The 19,304-nt window shown below is 40.1% G+C and overlaps 1 protein-coding gene across 9 annotated transcripts in view; it reads right to left on the bottom strand.

The window, feature by feature from the left end:
• LOC129382313 (uncharacterized) overlaps positions 1-19,283 on the bottom strand; it is a 22,574-nt gene extending 3,291 nt beyond the window's left edge. The window contains exons 1-5 of one of the 9 annotated variants that reach the window (XM_055066141.2): positions 17,941-18,030; positions 15,746-15,861; positions 15,151-15,220; positions 13,087-13,150; positions 10,302-10,505 (exon numbers count right to left, since the gene is read on the bottom strand). In XM_055066141.2, coding sequence (XP_054922116.2) covers positions 10,302-10,505; positions 13,087-13,150; positions 15,151-15,220; positions 15,746-15,753 — 346 coding nt within the window. In that variant the 5' untranslated portion in view covers positions 15,754-15,861; positions 17,941-18,030. The other 8 variants (XM_072288691.1, XM_055066145.2, XM_055066146.2 and 5 more) reach the window with 8 other exon arrangements.
• Between the last annotated feature and the right edge of the window lie 21 nt (positions 19,284-19,304).

Raw genomic sequence — 19,304 nt, forward strand, 5'->3', positions numbered from 1 at the left:
AAAAAAAAAAAATCAAGACAGGTTAGTTACGTAATGCTTTTAATTTCAAACAAAACAGTAATCATGAAATGCAAAATAAATTAAATAACACGCACAACAATGCTAAAGATCAGCTTTTCACTCATTCAAAAAGTATTGAGGGTGAAGTTAAATCTCATAAAACAAGAGCACTGCTCGGTGGCCATTTTGATTTGCACAATGTATTTGAGATTGCTCATTAACAAAGTTTACAAAATCCACACATATTTCCGCTACAAAAATATTTTGAATAATAATATATCAAAGTTAGAAGATGTGGAGTATGGTATCGGTGCAAGCTGCTGCTGGCAGCCAAGTGTGAAAGGATGAACCTTCAGCAATATTGTCATAGGACAATTACTAAATGCTGAATGAGATGTTGTGCTCGGTGACTAGATGAATAGGACAGCATCTTGTCTCAAGCCAAGATTCGCTATATACTATGTTATGTTAAACTGGCTACATATAAATATTGCAAATATATTGCAGCAGTTTCTTTATTTGTTACAATTTCTTAATGACATCCTCAATATTTTTCACACAATAACACAAATAAAGCATTGCAATAAAGTAACTATCTTACTGCCAGTTGTTTAAAAAGTTATTTTTGATGTCACAAATGTCACAAATGGCCCACCAGAAGGCGTTGCTCCTGGGATTGATCCTTCATCCAGGACAAATTTTTCTCTAACTGGGACGTTTTATTTATGAGAAACCCAAAGTACAAGGCCAAAACAAGCACTCTGCTACCTAAGCATAGGCCTCTGAATCAAAAACATAGTTGCTGGTATCATATACATACATGAGCTGTACCCTTTTTATTGGCCATACAAGAGCAACTATCTCTTTTTAATACAGGATGTAACACAGCACAGTTCCACAAGTGAAAAGAAGAATGCTTGCATGATGCAGTTTTGAACTAACAGTGGTTGCTTTTAGTCAAGTGTACTGTGTTATTACCAGTATTTCGCAGGTTCATGGTCACTGTTTATTCTTTTAGCTATTTACTGCATATCTCCGTAAAATAAAATTTCTGCGGGCAGCATATGCATCATGATGTGGTGCCTGTTACAGGCACATATAGCTAAAACAAAACAAAGTTCCACACTGAATTGCACACATCTCTGCTTCACATTTAGAATATACAGCAATGTGCAATGCTCAGTAAATAGGCACACAGTGACCAGGTATTGCATCCGCATGGCTCTTGTTCATTTTCATCATTTGAGTCATTTAATTCTTACATACTTTCTTTTGAAAGTATAAAAGATATGAACAACCCTAACAACTACATAGATAAAAAGTGCACAATGGAGAAAACGATGATTCTAGCTTTGCAAAAAGCTGAAACAGATACAATATCTCGCAGCACATCAGCTAGCTTTAATCAATACAAGCAGTGTGCAGAATTGGAGAACGAATCAGAGGCTTGCAGTATGCCAGTTCTTGATGAGAAGCAAACAGCCACTCTTATGCATGCAAGCACACATATAAAATAGAAAGGATGAAACCACATAGATTAGCAAAGTATGGAAACAACCTGCCTGCCTTACAGTTGTGCTAATAAATGGCTTTTCTGCCCTAACAAATGCAATGAATTTATAATTGCAATGCAAAAACACAACAGGTAAACGACACAAAAAAATATTCACAGAGGAACTCCACTGGTAGTTGTCCAAGTATGTGTAAGCATTGTGCCACTTACTCATCTCCACATAGCACGGTGTCACTATCAACATTATGGAACTTCATCCGACAGGCATAAACCCTTATCAACTCTCATTCGTATTTATCAACCTAATTGAACATCTGCTTATCATGTCCGATAACAAACATGGTCCGGCAGGTTTCATTAAGACAGAATTCATTACGGCATTCATAGCCATGACCATTGGTGGTAATTAATGTGAAGTTAAGACGAGTTAAGTAAGGCACACGAACGCTCGACCTTTGGTGTCAAGATTACCTAAGCAAAGCTCTTGCTAAACAACCACTGCATTTGCTGAGGGGGGCATGCGTTGCTTTATTGATGGTTCGGATGCTTGTTTTCAGCTTGCTTTTTATTGGAATGTATGCTGTTCTGTGTGTTGTATGGGTGATTTCAATGAATGTATACAATGTTCGCTTCACTTTACTGCGTGCTTGAAGCCTCTGCCTTATGTGGGCATGAGACATTGCATTTTTTGCTTGCTTACAGGATTATGATCCCTTGCTTAGAGGGGATAGGAGTCATTCATTGTCTAATGTGACAGACAAATTTCTCGTTGGGTAGGCATAGAAATGCTTCACATTTAATAAGCCGGATAGCATACAAATGAACTGTTGCCATTGCAGGACTATGGCCTTACAAATCATATATTTTACGTGTAATATATTTTTAATATTCTTTTATATTAACATGTCTTATAAAAATATAGAATTACAAAGCATACAATTCTGTAAGACAGAAAGCAAAATAAACACTTTCTTGAATTTGCAATTAGTGCTTCAGTGCTGAGGATGAATGAACAAGGGCACTGAAGAAGACAATATGCAGAAACGAATGAACGAGAACTTAAAACACCTAGCAGATTCACAGCACAATCTCTAGTGAAACTATGCATTTCTTTTAAGCAGCAGTATAATTAATAGTTATTGCTTGTACTAAACGAGCATTCAAGTGTGATCAGTCAACTTCCCGCCCAGCATCCAATATAATAGATACTCATGATACCAGAAGATGACAAGCTACTAGCGCAATAATTAAAACATCAAGAGAATTAACAATCCACAAATATTCAAGAAACACTGTCATTTATATGTTGAAACAGACCTGAACAGACTTCTCTGGGAACCTTAAACACAGAATTACCATTAAAATATACTTACATGTAAACATAATAAATATAAATGAAATTATGAATTATTTAAACAAATATAATGGAAAGGCTGAAAAAAAATATTTATGCAAGAAACTCCAGCAAAGCAGTGTACATACTAGAACCTAGAAGAAGCAAGTACATAAACTGAACCAAAAAAAATTACACCATATTGCGCAAAACAAAACAAGTGCTACTGAAAGGACTAGTCACAAAGATGCAAGAAATTTTATATTGCACACTCACTAACAAAAAGTAACATCGCACATTGTGCAGAAGATGGAACATGGGGGTCCAAAAATAATATTTTCCTTCTGCCAGTGCCACACATCTAGAAAGAGAAAGAGGGGAGCAATGTGTTATCAAAAAAATTATGGGGTTTTACGTGCCAAAACCACTTTTCGATTATGAGGCACACTGCAGTGGAGGACTCCGGAAATTTCGACCACCTGGAGTTCTTCAACGTGCACCTAAATCTAAGTACACTGGTGTTTTCGCAATTCGCCACCACCGAAATGCTGCCGCCGGGGCCGGGATTCGATCCCGTGACCTTGTGCTCATCAGCCCAAAACCATAGCCACTGAGCAACCACAGCGGGTAAACCTAAGGGTGAGGGGTACGGATAAAGCATTATGATCAGCCGCGCAAAGCATTTGCACACATTACAGCACGAAACTATAGGATTTTGAAATAACAGAAGTTTTGAATCACTGGCTACAGATAGTCGACATAGCACTGCAGTTTCTTAAGACCATCAAGATTCAAAACGTCTGACAGTTCTGACGGTCAAATTTGTTTGCGTATTCATAACTTACCCTAGATATGGTGGCAAAAACGACCATGTTGAAAGTGGAGAACCATTACAATACCATCACAATGTTGACAATTTCTTTCAAAAGACATGTGTCACTTCTGACTGTCTGTCAATTTCATTTTAGGCTGTTCCTACACTAGAACATGTTCCCTGACAGGAGCAAACAATAGAAATTGCATATTTTGAGAAAAGAGGGCCAAGTTTTGGTTTACGCGTACCAAGAAATTGAACTTTGTAGGTTACTTATATGCTTTGAAAATGGTTGTCACGTCCAGCAATGATTGCGCTTCCTGGAGGAGCTTCATGTTCTCAGTCGGTCGGTTCAGCATGCAGAAGAGTATGACGATTCAGCCCTCGCATGGGATTTTTGGATTAAACATTAAACGAGACAAACACGAAGTGTATCCCTAATAATGTGTGTGTGTGTGTGTGTGTACAAGAGAGAGAGAACACTGTACTACATGTATGGTGTTTTCAAGGACGAGGTTCCCTTAATTTTTACTCACAAGCATTTCACAGCTTCAGGGTCTACGTCAATGAGTCCGTTAAATCTCCGGTCCGATCCATGCCTTGAACTGTAAGATGATCTGGCACCTTGAAGGGAGCACCACTTCTGCTTTGCACTACAAAGTGATTTTGAGTTCTTCCATGAAATGTAAATCTTAATAAGCTTCTGTGGAGCTTGAAATGATTTCGTTTGCGTATTGCTGTTTTTTCAGTGTTCTTATTTTTTAATGCTTTTTCTAAACTTATTTGTGCTTTGTGCATTATTAGTTGATAAAGCATCTTAATTGGCATTCACATGAAATTTTGTGTGTGCATGTGCGCATGTGTGTGAGTCTGCACGTGCATGCTAGACAGGGGGAGGCCTTCGAGTTGTGAAGTGACGACTGTGGAGTTGGAATGACTACGGAATCATTCCACATTTCCAATCAGCTGGAATGGAATGGAATGCTGGTACTAGTTTGGCAGGTGGAATGAGAATGAAATGGGAGCCCGAGATTCCAGAATGGAGTTGGTATGGAATGGATACATAATCCCGAAGCACTAAATGTAAATTTGAAGCACGACTGTAAAAGCGGTAAATTTACACTTCTCCTCACTAAGACTCTTCCAGTGGCTACCTCTGCAGTGTTAATTATAAACAACACTGTATTGCACAAATTCTACATTTCTGATGACCCACAACACTTCTTTCATTCCAATGTTGAAGTGCATCTGAAGAGTAACATTTAGTTAGGGTTAAATCATTATCTTTCAGTTAAGGTGTTAAGCTGGGTAACTCCTCAGTTTTAGTGGACGATTTAACATTTGTAGTGAAGAAGTCAAGTTGTGAAGAAATATTCAATTTAGCAAGAGCATGCTTTATGTACGACAAAGGGATGCAATTTATAAATGGCCACATTGGAAGTGTTTACACACTGCCCGAGGGCACGGTGATTTGGAAAGTGCATCATGTATTCTCGAACACTGTCGAGTGTCCAGGAGGTACGATAATAAGCGGTCACAAAGGTGTGCTGGAAAATTGCGCGGTAAACGTGATACAAAAAGAGCAGCAGACTCCAGTGATTTCTTCGGCTCTGAACTCATTTACTGCGATAGCCCCATTCTCCTACAGCAAAGAACACAATCTTAATTTTCCTTGCCTGTTTTTTTCCTGAAATAACTGTGATCACCTTCCATGGGTCACAGAGCATAAAATTACTATGCACTTTGCATTACTCTAATGATAATTAATTACATTGATTACAGGCAAGAAAGTCCTGGACAGATAACAGGCCAGAAAGCATGTTCATCTTTGTGCGAAATAACAGTATGTAACATTATTTGTTACATACTGTTACATTATTTGCAAGCCCTAGTAGTGAATAATTGTAATAAAAGTGCTTAATTTACTGGAATTACAGGAGTGGAATGGATCAGTTCAGTCACTCCGGGAGTGGGAATTGTACGTAAGGAACTTATACCTTCTGGACATAAACCATCAATAGCAAGTTTTGCTGTAAGGTTTTCAAAGGAGAGCATCCGGCGCAAACATCCAGGGAAGCGGAAGAACAATTGGCTTCTCCACCAAAATGAGGTGCTCACACATTACTTGCTTTTCGACACATTCCCGACTTTCAAACACATCACAGTGCTGATCTTCAACAGCTCTATTCATCTGACCTCACCCCCTGTGACTTTTTCTTGTTCCCGATTGAAAATTGAGGCTGAAAGCACAGTTGAAGAGATCCAGTCAGAATCACTGGAGGTGGTCAATGCACTCACACCTGAAGGATTCCACAGATGCACAACATCGTGGTAGAAATGATGGGATTGCTTTATTCATGCTCAAGGTGACTACTTCAAAGGAGACAATTCAGACTAGGAGTTATGGTGCGTATATATTTTTATGACCAAATTCCCTGTACTTTTGGGTAGCCCCCCGTATACCGATCATAATGCTAATCCTAAAGGCATGCGCCTCCCAGCCACATGGGACCCCGATCTACGTAATGCGAGTTGAGGTGGTTATTCCGCATTTTTATTCAGGAGTAGAAACGGACACTGTAAGGAATCAAACCAGCCTGTATATAGGAAACTGCTCGAAAGGCGCACTATAACATCAGTGCACACTATAACATCAGTAACAACAGCACACACAGCGCCGTGCTGTTGCAATACGCGAATGGCCAATGTGTCGACAATGAGTCGACACGCTGCCACATTCGAAAGTGGCATTCAGTTTCCAGGACATAAAGTCCATTCTCTTTCGAAGAAACCCGCAAGCACGAATTAAATTCATCCAGTATAGAGACCTGGGTCCTGTCAATCAAACAGCGATGAGCCTTGAACACCACCGCCATGATGACCTTTCTCGCGAAGACTACCGAAGTGTGGATGTGGCGTGCCGTGGTTGTGTCAAATACAAACTCCAATGTAAAAATACCCCGATGAGGGGATGGATTCAGATTTGGTTGGCCACTCACGGAACCCCTGGGTTAGAGTATCGGGCCTCTGTCCTAGAGGTTCTTTGCTTGAATACTGGCTGTCAGACAACTTTCTTTATATATATACATAAAAATATATATGAATCAGAAGAAAGAAACCAAGGACCAAAACATAAGAAGCCAACAAACAATAACACCAAGGACAGGATAAAGGAAATTATTTGTAGTTCTTAAATAAAGAAATGATAACAAATTCAAATGAAAGAAGATGAAAAAACAACTGGCCACAGATGGGATACAAACCCACGTGTTGGCATTACGCGTGTGATGCATTACGTGTGTCACTCTGCGACGTGACACCTAAGGCAGACAGAATGTTCCACATTTGGTGCCAGGGCTGTGAGTGGTGGTGCTGGCCAACCCTCCGAGGGTTGGTTCTAGTAAGTAAAACATAAATATCCAAGAAAGTAGATAGGAAAACGGTGCCACGGTAGCGTAATTGGTAAGAGCATCGTGCGCGTAATGCAAAGATGTGGCTTAGTTGTCCATCTACTTTCATTTCCATTTATTTGTCATTTCTATATTTCAATGAAAAACTAAAAATTTTTTCTATGCTGTTCTTGGTGTCATTCTTTGTTGGCTTCGTATGATCTGACCACAAACACAGTGTTATTGCCGGAACACCACGGTGACGGTGAAAATTTGCCTGGAGTGTCCACAGCATTGCTACCACAATAAAAAGCACATATGGCTCACAACACTTGCATCATAATTTAAATTCCTGATGGAAATCTGTCATAACCACTGAACTGAATGGCAATAATAAATTAACTGGAAAATGCTGTCACCCAACTTCTCTTCGAGTATTAAACACAGTAAAATGCTAATAATTTGAAAGATTACATGCCATGAGCACAAGCATTGAAATGCTAACAAGAATTAACAACGCACATTCACAAAACAGTAACTTATTTAATGAACTGAAAACCGATTTACAGAACTGATTCTGTAGTAAACAATTAAATCGTTAATTACAGCAAGAAATAACTTATATGCAAGACGAGAATGAAAAAGGTGAGACCATTGTCATAACGAAAGAAGTTCAAAAAACTCTCATACATACTAGAAGCTAGAAATAACAAGAATATGACACTAACACAAAAGATTGGATCTTATTGTGTGCCAAATGACATCAGGGTGTATCGAGATAAGTTCAGTCAGGCATGTGTGGTGAACTTTTTGAATTTTCATTTAAAAAATACATTTTGGCGCCTGAGTGGCAAGAAAAACAAACCAATTTCCAAGAGTTGTCTGCAATGCACCCCCCAATCTGTTGGCTCATGGCAGGCTTTGCCGTGAGCTGCATGTCACACCAACGCTACCATTTATTCAGTCACATTTCTCACTTTATAATTCTGAAACAAAAAAAATGATGCAACATGTTTTTTTCCAGATTGCATTGCTTCAAGTCAAAGGCCTAATTTGGAAAATTTCAAGGAAAATCAAGGATGGTATTCTTTTTTAATATTCTTAAAGTACTGCCAATTTAACAACAGACCTAAACTTGAGGGCTTCTCCTGAGCTTATAGTGCCAAGTAAGGAAATATGTTTGGCTCAAGTTTTAACATTTATGGCAAACAATGATGAAACTTGAAAAATGTGCTCTTTATAAAGAGGGAGGAAAGAAAATCTGGACTTTGGCCAATATTGTCGAATGTTTCACGCAATGATACTGACCCGTACTGTATCAATAAATATTGTTAGAGCCATAGCCACAACACTTTTTTTTTAGAGCTAACCCAAATGCAGATTCAGCAAAACTCACAGAAAGCGCTTCCGACTGGCTGGGCACTTCCACATTTTTCTGGTGAGGAACGATCTTTTTCTTGCAAAGCTAAGTTTGGTTTACCTTTTCTTGGTACTCATGCAGCGAGATATACATTTTGGTCAAAATTAAATATGGTCGTCACCGGACATAGCCGGCTGAACTTTTCTGAACACGCCCATCTACTGTTAAGGCACCAGTCACACACATGCAAAAAGATTACCGGAGGCACAGCCACTAACAAAAAGTAACATTACAAATTATAACCATGAAACAGTGCAGCAACAAATACAACATAAGCCACCTATTAGCAACATAATCTAGGTACAATAAATAAAAACGAAGTTGTTTTAACAGTGAACTTTCAAGGCCAGCATCCCATCACAATACTACATGCACAGAGCTTGTCAAAAGAAACAAAGTCACTGTGTGATTTATGGCACCCTAATCTGAGAAGTCTGGAAATTTTTATGCATCGCCATTGCTCAAAGCACCTGTTAGTAACATGAGCACTACTTCTCCCTCTTGACAGCTTTTCAGCACCTATAATTTTTCATTTCTCCATTACGACTCACAGTGACTTGCTTGATGCTCTTTGGCCAGGCCTGGACCTTGTGTCATTAAACCCTACACAACAGCCAATCTATAGCTCTTCACTCATGCTCCTATTGGCATCGTCCCTTTTGAGAAAGAATATGTACATACCAAAGTGCGCACATTTGTGCCATCACATAAAGAAAATCGCATAGTTATCGCCGCTGTGATAGGCTGATTCTCATTACAAGGAACATCTCTGCAACATGTATATAGCTGGCCTCAGCTACTCTCTCAACAAGATGGAACAACTTGCCAATTCAGAATCTGTTCATTCCCACCACAAGTGCCATCAAAACTGCCGTAATATATACTTCACTAAGGTACCATGTTATCATCCGAACATGTTTCACCTAAGGTCCAGGTTTGCGTTTCACGATGTTTTAGCATAATAGAACAACCTGCTAGATGATGCTGGCACATTCTCAGACGTCACTTAGCAGTTCTGCAATAAGAGCATACAATAGCACTTGCACTTCCTGATGTACCAGAACGCCATGCAGCATACCGCACATCTGTCCAGATTCCCTGTTCAGACTCGCATTTAAAATGTAAAATACACCTCACACGGCTAGTGGCATACTTGGTGGTATAATAGTGCAATGTTCATATGTGTTGAGTGAGTGGCTTGCAAAAAGGATTTGGAGAAGACGATGAAGCAGTACGGTCGTTCTAATATGTAGATACAGAAGTATTCCTTGAGCTTGCAACCTACAGCACATATGACTGGTCAGTTCAGAGCACTCCACAGGAAGGTTAAAAAAAGTGAAATAAGATAGTTGTTACGCTTTACCACAAAGATAATGTTAAAGTAGTGATAACGTAGCCATATTTTAACTACTAGAACGACGGTGTTATAGTTGTCTTACGAATTTCTTTGTACTGTCAAAATGTTCCGAGGGCATTCAGAGCATTGAAGTGGCCTCTCACCTATGTGGATGTGCAAGTGTTCTTTTAAGACATACTTTTATGACAAGCTCTGGGGGCCTAAGGGCACTGAAATGGCCTCTCGGCTGTGTGGATGCGAAGGTGAGTTTTCAAATGACCCCTTTGCCTGAAGCTCCGAGGACATGAGGGGCACTGAAATGGCTTCTCTCCTGTGTGGATGCGAAGGTGTCTTTTCAAATGATCCCCTTGTGAGAACTTCTGAGGACATAAAGGGCACTCATATGGCCTCTCGCCTGTGTGGATGCGCTGGTGTCTCTTTAGAAGAGCTCTTCGTGTGAAGCTCTGAGGGCATAAGGGACACTGAAATACCTTACCTGTGTGGGTGCACAGGTGTTTGTTCAGTGTTTCCTTCAGCAAGAAGCGCTCAAGGCACAAACAGCATTCAAATGGCCAATCCACATGAACCTCATTGTTTGCTTTCACATTAGACTGTTCATCAGTCTCACAGTCATGGTGGAAGTATCCTTGATGTGGTATCTCACCATTCACAGCTGTTGGAGAGCTCGCCTGCACCGATGCTGCACAAAAAAACAAAAAAACAAGACAGAGTAGTTACCTAATGCTTATTTGAAACAAAACAGTAATTATTAAATGCAAAATAAAGTAAATAACATGCACAACAATGCTAAAAATCTGCTTCTCCCTCATTTCAAGAAGTATTGAGGGTGAAGTCAAATCTCATAAAACAAGAGCACTGCTGGTTGACCATATTGATTTGCTCAAGGCATTTGACATTGCTCACTGACAAAGTTTGCAAATTCCACACCTATTATTGCTACAAACCTATTTTGAATAATAATATATCAAAGTGAGAGGATGTGTAGTGTAGTACCAGTGCAAGCTGCTGCTGGCAGCCAAGTATGACAGGATGAACCTTCAACAATGTTGTCATGGGACAATTACTAAATGCTGATTAAGATTATCTGCTCAGTGATTAGATGAAGAGGACAGCATCTTGTCTCAAGCCAATATTCACTATATTGTATGTTATGGTAAACTGCTACATGTAACTACAGTAAATATATTTCAGCGTTTTCCTTCTTTGTTACAGTATCTTAATGACATCCTTGATGTTTTTCACATAAGAATTACACACACTGTGCATTGCAATAAACAAATATGTTACTGCCAGTTGCTTCAAAAAAATTTTGATGACAGAAATGGCCCAACAGTAGGCGTTGGTCCTAGGTTTGATCCTTCATCCAGGACAAATTTTTGTTTAATTGGGACGTTTTATTTATGAGAAACCCGAAGTACTATGCCAAAACGAGCACTCTGCTGCTTAAGCATAAGCCTCTGAATCAAACACATAGTTGATGGTATCATAAACATATATAGATGAGTTGTACCCTTTCCATTGGCCATACAAGAGCAACTATCTATTTTTAATGAAGGATGTAACACAGCATGGTTTCACAAATAAGAAGAATGCTTGCACGATGCAGTTTTGAACTAACAGTGGTTGCTTTTGGTTCAGCGTACTGCGTTATTACCAGTATTTCGTGGGTTTATGGTGGCCCTTTATTCTTTACCTATCTATTGCATAACACTCTGTAAAACAAAATTTCTGCAGGCAGCATATGCATCATGACGTGGTGCTTGTTACAGAACAAGGTTTTTACTACAACAAGGTTCTACACTAGATTGCACACATCTATGCTTCATATTTAGAATATACAGCAATGTGCAATACTCAGTAAATACGCACACAGTGATCAGGTATTGTGTCCTGCCATGCTGAAGCAATACCTGATCTTTGTGAGTTATTTAATTGTTACATACTTTCTTTTGATGAGCATAAAACACATCAATAGCCTTAACAACTACTGATAAAAGGTGCGCAATCAAGAAAATGATGCTAACATTGCAAAAAAGCTGAACCAGATACAACAGAGTGTTTTACTTTGGCGTTCTTATGCTTCGCTCAGTACCTGAGCAGTGCGGAAGTGCGAATGCGCATGTGCTGTCCGCTTAGCCGCAAGAGGGCTAGCGGAGTGACAAACACAAGTTGTCTGAGAGAAGCATCACTGCCGCAAGGGTGGTCACTGCAGCACTTGCTAGCAAGGATGGTCGATGTGCGGGTTGTATGGGCGATTTTAATGAATGCTCGCTTCACTTTACCGAGCGCTTGAAGCCTCTGCCTTACCTGGGTATGAGACACTGCATTTTTTGCTTGCTTACGGGATTATGAGCCCTTGCTTACAGGGGGTATGAGTCATTCATTGTCTAATGTGACAGACAAATTTCTCGTTGTGTAGACATAGAAATTTAATAAGCTGTATAGCATACAAATGATCTGTTGCCATTGCAGGACTATGGCCTTACAAAAAAATATATTTTACGTGCAATATATTTTTAATATTCTTTTATATTAACATGTCTTATAAAAATCTAGAATTACAAAGCATACAATTCTGTAAAACAGAAAGTAAAATAAACACTTTCTTGGATTTGCAATTAGTGCTTCAGTGCTGAGGATGAATGAACAAGGGCACTGAAGAAGACAAAATGCAGAAACGAATGAAAGAGAACTTAAAAAACACCTAGCAGATTCACAGCACAACCTCTAGTGAAACTATGCATTTCTTGTAAGCAGCAGTATAATAAATAGTTATTGCTTGTACTAAATGAACATTCAAGTGTGATCAGTCAACTTCCCGCCCAGCATCCAATAGATACCAAAAGATGACACGCTACTAGTGCAATAATTAAAACATCAAGAGAATTAACAATCCACAAACATTCAAGAAACACTGTCATTTATATGCTGAAACAGACCTGAACAGAATGCTTTGTGAACCTTAAACACTGAATTACCATTTAAATATACTTACATGTACATATTAAAAAAGAATAAACGAAATTATGAATATAATTATATAAACAGATATAATGGAAAGGCTGAAACAAAATAATTATGCAAGGAACTCCAGCAAAGCAGTGTACATACTAGAACCTAGAGGAAGCAAATACATGAACCCAACCAAAAAAATATTACACCATATTGTGCAAAACAAAACAAGTGCTACTGAAAGGACCAGTCACAAAGATGCATGAAATTTTACATTGCACAGTAACTAACGAAAAGTAACATCACACATTGTACAGAAGATAGAACATGGGGGTCCAAAAATAATGTTTTCCACCCGCCAGTAGAACACATCTAGAAAGAGAAAGAGGGGAGCAATGTGTTAGCAACAATGAACTAATTATCAACACAACAAGCGTAAGTATACATAAAGCAGTTTTGAATTGCATTTGAATTTTCTGTGAGCTATGTTATCACAACTACTTCGTAGTTTTATGGTGGTTATTTTATGAAGGAATTTATGTATAACACTAAGTAAACTAATATTTCTGTGTGCAACAGTGAGGCCAGGCTGCCGTTTTCAGTCTCACATCATTACGTCCCACTCGGGTGAAAAAGCTCACACTGGGGAGGTTAGTGTAGCATCAGAAGATGCATTATTCAGCTTTAGCCAAGTGACATTAACGAGATCAATGTTAGCGGGCAAAGATGACACTGTAGGTTGTAGGGATACGCTCTGTGTACTCCCACAAGTGCAGGAGAGCTCCGGATCTGAAGGCGAGCTCTGGATCAAGATGCACATAGTCGGTACTCTCCATCCTGTATCGCATGTAATCACAGCTACATTGGGATCTAATGAATAAGGCAACTATCGGTGTCATCACTAACAATGTTTATTTTCTACAAGTAATTGGGAACACGTCCTCAAAGAAGTCCACTCTGTAATAAGTAATAAATAGGCTTGCCTCACTCCGTGGAATAGTCAGGCAAACGAGATCACTCACGGTTTGCGGCAGGTATTCCTATCTGGCAGGATGTGCCGGTCGTTCATTTGAATTTCACACTAATTGTAATAGTGAACTACAGCTAAAAAGAATGTGTACAGCGTACACACAGGTAATTAACCATTTTTCACACTCATGAGTTACAGTTTTTTTGTAAGCTGCTCATCACTCGCTAAAAGCCCTGTAGGTGACAGCACTCTCATTTCTTGACTGAAGGATGGTATGATGCCAGTGGCAGCTGCGTCTGGCTGACCCCATCGTGTGGCCAAATACATTATAGCACTTGAGACCGATTTGGCCATGCTAGATGAAGGTGATGGATTGCTACACCAGTACATAAGATCTCACAATATGACACGCTCCTCTTTTTGCGTAACTTGCTCCGATAGAATCAGGAATGGCAGAACATTGAACAAAAGCTGTAGCTCCTGCAGTTAAAGCCTCTTCTTGTATCTGCTTTTGCATTGTAGCAGTCAATGACACCTTCAGGACACAAGCGCATGAACATGCCAGAATATATTCTACCTATGCTTTTGTGCACAACCAAGCTTGCGTTTGCAGGGCAATGGTATGGAGAGAACAGGCTGTGTGTACGTTAGAACACCACAGCTAACTGAACGAGACTTGTAGCAGAGCCTGCATGGCCCACAAATTAAGCGTGTCCTGTGCTTGCTCGCACGACTACCCTTCCCGATGGTGATGGGAACCCAATGTGCACACATTGTTGTCAGCATTATTGAAGAGGTCTATTAGACTAATGTTTGTTGACCACAATAAGGAGTAGATAATGGGCAACCTTGCAGAGGATTACTGACTTTATGACAAGGCTGCTCAGTAGGCAAAGTAATCTTTTCTGTGGACAAGATTTCACAGATACAATAAATGATTACATTTTTAACACTACATCTGTAAGTAGAATATTTTTACCTGCAAGGAATTCTCCAACTTTCAACACCCTTTGTTCAGATGCTGACATAATATTATTAAGCAATATTTCTAAATTGGCATTGTTACGTTTACTTGTTTACTAAAATACCTCTCATGTGACAAAGATCATAGTAGGGCATGCTCGTGTTATGCATTAACTAACAGTTCACATTTACAATGTGCTGCTTCAATTGCACAATGATAGCTCTAGAGATTTCAGTACATCTATGTTACTTTGACAGTTCGTATAGTTTACTGGGATCTACACACCAGGTGCCTAAATTGTCAATATAGCCACATAACCATCACTTGAGTTAATTTGTAATTATGCACTCTGCAGCTCTGCATTGCAACCAAATATAATAACTGCCATATATTAGATTTTGCTGGCCATGCACAAGCTAGTGGTGAATTGCCACAAACCTTTGTGCAAAAGCCAATACAACAACAGTTTGTTTCATATTGACGTTGGCCACATCTCTGGCCAAAGCAGCTGTGAAAAAAAAGTGAAAGTGAGCGCAGAAGGTTCTTGCCATAAACCAAGAAAAACAAGAAAAGCTATATGAGAGAAACACATGCTCGACTAACGTTATTATTGTGTTTTTATTGGGGCAACAGCCCTGTGTGGCCAAAGAGTGCCAGCACATGTTTTTTTCAAATGATTTAATATTATGTCATCAACCAGGAAGAATCTAAGCTCCAGTGATAATTTGAAAGCATTACTTATGTTTAAATGTAGCACACAAAACTATGCAAATGTGCAATACACCCAAGACATGTGGCACCAGCTATACAAATGCAAGAAAACCTGGCAAGCAACAGAAAAAGCAATATACATGTTTCATGACAATGTAAAGCTTTTCACACTGTTATACTGCTTTCACACATGCATTTCTAAGGACTAATAAAATCAAAGGTGACTGAAATTCACACGCCCCGTTGACTTTCTCCTACTACCTTGTACAAAGAAGCCAATAAGGCACATAGACTGAAAATGGGTGTACAAATGAGGTATTACACAAGCATGGCATTGTCGTAGATGCTGTGGTTTGGATTATGCTTCAAGATGGTACACAAATAAGTTGATGTTTCTTCTGACAGCTCCAACTTGAGCACATCAGTGGACAGCGATTTCTGAAAAGCAAAATCCACAGCCTTGCTCTGTGTTTTTTCAAGTTGCTGAGTATTACTTTCTGTAAGTACGATCCAAATCACAGTGTATAGTTTTCCTTCATTTTTAAGATACTTAAATGTAGAACAGCATATGTTAAGTATTGCAAAGGTGAGACTGAAATAAATAAGGCTGCTTTCTTTCCATAACTCTTAGGAGTGCTGTGCTACCCAAAATAATTCATCTAAAGTACATGTGGTTTTCTACATTTCCTAAAACATTATACAATCCTAATATTGTGCTGAAGCTGGAACTAGTTTTGTGGCATTATATTATTATGGGTACAACGTGAATGAGTTGAAAGTCAACTGTTGGGGTGCGTTAAAAAGCAGGTTATGGTCAGAACAGCTTAAGCCATTCCAAGCTGTCTGTTTTGTAGTAAAGGACCATCAGACACATACTACATGTTGCTATTTCATTTTGCCATGAGCAGTGGGGTAACAAATGTGGGGCAGCCTAGGTGCGAATGCTTGTGGACATAATGCAAAAGTCTGACATAGCATGTAAAGCAAAGAATTTTTGTCGAACAAGCGAAATGAATAAAAAGAATTTGCAGCAAAGACCACAATTATATTCACCACCTAAATGAGCTTAAAACAACGCTAGCAGAAAGAAACTATCCACAAGTTGCTCTGAATAGAGTTTATGATGTCGCATCAAGATTGGAGAGACAGTCGGAATTAGCGAAGAAACAGCCTACACCTGAATCTGAGAGACCGCCAGCCTTTATAACAAAATATTCTAATGCACTCCCAAAGATAAACAACATCCTATGAAAGTACCACCCAATATTATCAAGTAACCAGCATCTGAGAAAAGTGTTCCCGGATGTACCAAGGGTTACCTATCTTCGCAACAGGAACTTTAAAGACATGTTAGTGCACGCAAAGGTCAGTCAACATCATTTCCCTGTAATAAAAGCACGTTGTTGCCCCAGGTGCAAAACCTGCAGGTTCCTTCAAAGTGGCATTAAAATTAAAAGTACCGCAAATACTTATACACGCAAAGTCAAATCTAGATTCACTAATACAAGTTCGGATGTGATTTATATGCTTGAATATTCCTTCTGTAAGAAACAATATATCGGTAAAATGGGACAATTAATGAACGTCAGATTAAACAGACATCACGCGGACACAGCTAAAAAGCTTGCCAAAGACGTCACCAAGCATTTCAACCAAGCAGGTCATAACTTTGATGAACTTAAACTCTACACCTTACAGTCAAATTTCCGTTCTGAACGAGAAAGAAGATGCAGAGAATGATACCTTATCCATAAGTTTCAAGACATTGCGACCAATAGGCATAAATGTTTCAAAGGGAGCTTTAGAATCTATTCACTAAGCTAAATTTCAAGCTATAGGCAACAACACTTAATTTGGTTGCATAGCTTATTTTCCCGTTTTTTTTTTCCTTTTATTTATTTATTTCATTTCAGTATTTTCTACGATTTTTTTTTTTTTTTTTTTTTTTCACGAGCACCGGTTTCTGCCGCTCCTTTTATTACCTCTTTCAGAGACACATAGCCCACGACAGCGAAACAGGTAACAGAGGGCTGCTGTGCGCGCCGTTGACTCGCCGGCTAATACGGCCGTTGACACTGATTGACAGACGGTCGTGTCTCTGGCCTTGTGCATAGCGCGCCTTTATTCTCAATTCTACGCCCTCGCCGCTAACACACCTTCGCTCGTTTCCGCACCCACCGCAAGGAAAGCATACGTCGCCTTGAAGAAGTCCACTTGTCGACACATTGGCTCCTGCTTTCACCTTGTTCTCGTTTTGCTCGTCGCCTTGAATTTCCATCTCCCGGCTTCCCCGTTTTCCCTAGACATACACTGTTAGCAATTTGTGGACACGAGGTTCCACAGACACACAGAGTAGGGGTATTCGCCACCCCTACCGTCTTAGCAACCTTCTCAATGCACAAGCGGGGGCAGAGAATGCACAGGGGTTCTTACAAAAGACTCTCGGGACGCCAAGGTCGCCCCCCCAAAAAATTAATAAATAAACTCTAAACCTGTTTTGATTACTGTTTTGCTCACCGGTTCCTACTTCCTCGACCTTTAGGCGCCCGCTGATCAGTGCTTCGACGACTCGAACAATGCCGCACCGTGACAGCATACAAGGATTTTTTCCACTGAAAAGCTTGGCAAGGGAAAAATATAAGTGCATGACACTTAATTTGAGCACCTTTAGAGCTTTTGCTGCAAGAACGATACATCAAAACAGACATTACACATATATACTCATTAGATGCGGAAATTTCCACCACAAAGGCATTCTAATAACAGTACCGCCAGTACTTGCACTTAGCGACCGCAGAACAGTGAATGTTTACCTCTTTAAACATAAATTCATTCAATTTAATGCTATAAAGATATTTAATACCCGCTGCGCTAGTGAGTGGCTACAGCGTATATAGTTACTGAAACCGAGGTCATGGTGCCCATCGTGCTACAATGATGTTTCCTCTGTACAGTGGCAAACATCACAAGGCACACGAACGTTCGCGCGGACCGGACAACAACACATGTTAACTTATATGTGCCGCCTACGTGCACCATTCTGGATTTGCGATTTTTCCGGCCATTGAGGTACGCGAGGTACGAAGTCCTCAAATATGGCCTTTGCTTCCGCATGTAAGGCTTTCCCCTCGCTCTAGGGCTTGTTGGCACCTGTGAACAAACCACGTTCCGATACTCCTATGGCTCAATAGAGATAGAAGTATATGTCATACCTCAATAGCTGAGAAGGTGACTTTAGGGAGGCTGTGAAGAAAGCAAACGAACCGACACAGGTGTATCCACACGACGGACGGCTCCGCGCAAATCTGTGCCGCGGACGCTTATTCCGCCGCCCGTCCGGCCACAGAACACCTATACAAAGGTCCGGCTGCGAAGCGCATCCAGACGACGGACGGACTGAGTAGACGACCGCGCCGGAAAAATAAAGATGGCGGCTACGCCCGAAGCGACTGCCGTCCGCCTCGAACCTGTCAAGTCGTCGTCGTCCACTGTGTGGCCCGTAACTTTCAAACTGAGGATTGTATTTGGTTTAACTTTGTGTCCAGAAGCTTCGACAGCAATGTATTCGTGATGAGTGGACACCGTTTCCGAAAGCGATACCCAGATTCTCGGCGTGTAGGCTTAGAGTGGCTGTATTGGCTGAACATGGCCTCGAAGATGTTGCGGCGGCCCGGGCGGATCTCAGTGGCCGTAAGTTAATATACTTGCTTGTTTTTACTCACTCTAGATGGCGCCATCGGTGTAACAAAGACTATGTCATAGGTGTTTTCACTCTGGATGAAAATGGAGATCGAAAGGAAACGACGGTTGGCCGCAATGGCTGTTTGTTGTTTTGTCCGAATTGGACACGAATGGTGTCAGCAGCGATGAAGCTGTTTCAG

The sequence above is a fragment of the Dermacentor andersoni genome, chromosome 6 (genome assembly GCF_023375885.2).
Source record: "Dermacentor andersoni chromosome 6, qqDerAnde1_hic_scaffold, whole genome shotgun sequence".
Lineage (NCBI taxonomy): Eukaryota > Metazoa > Arthropoda > Arachnida > Ixodida > Ixodidae > Dermacentor > Dermacentor andersoni.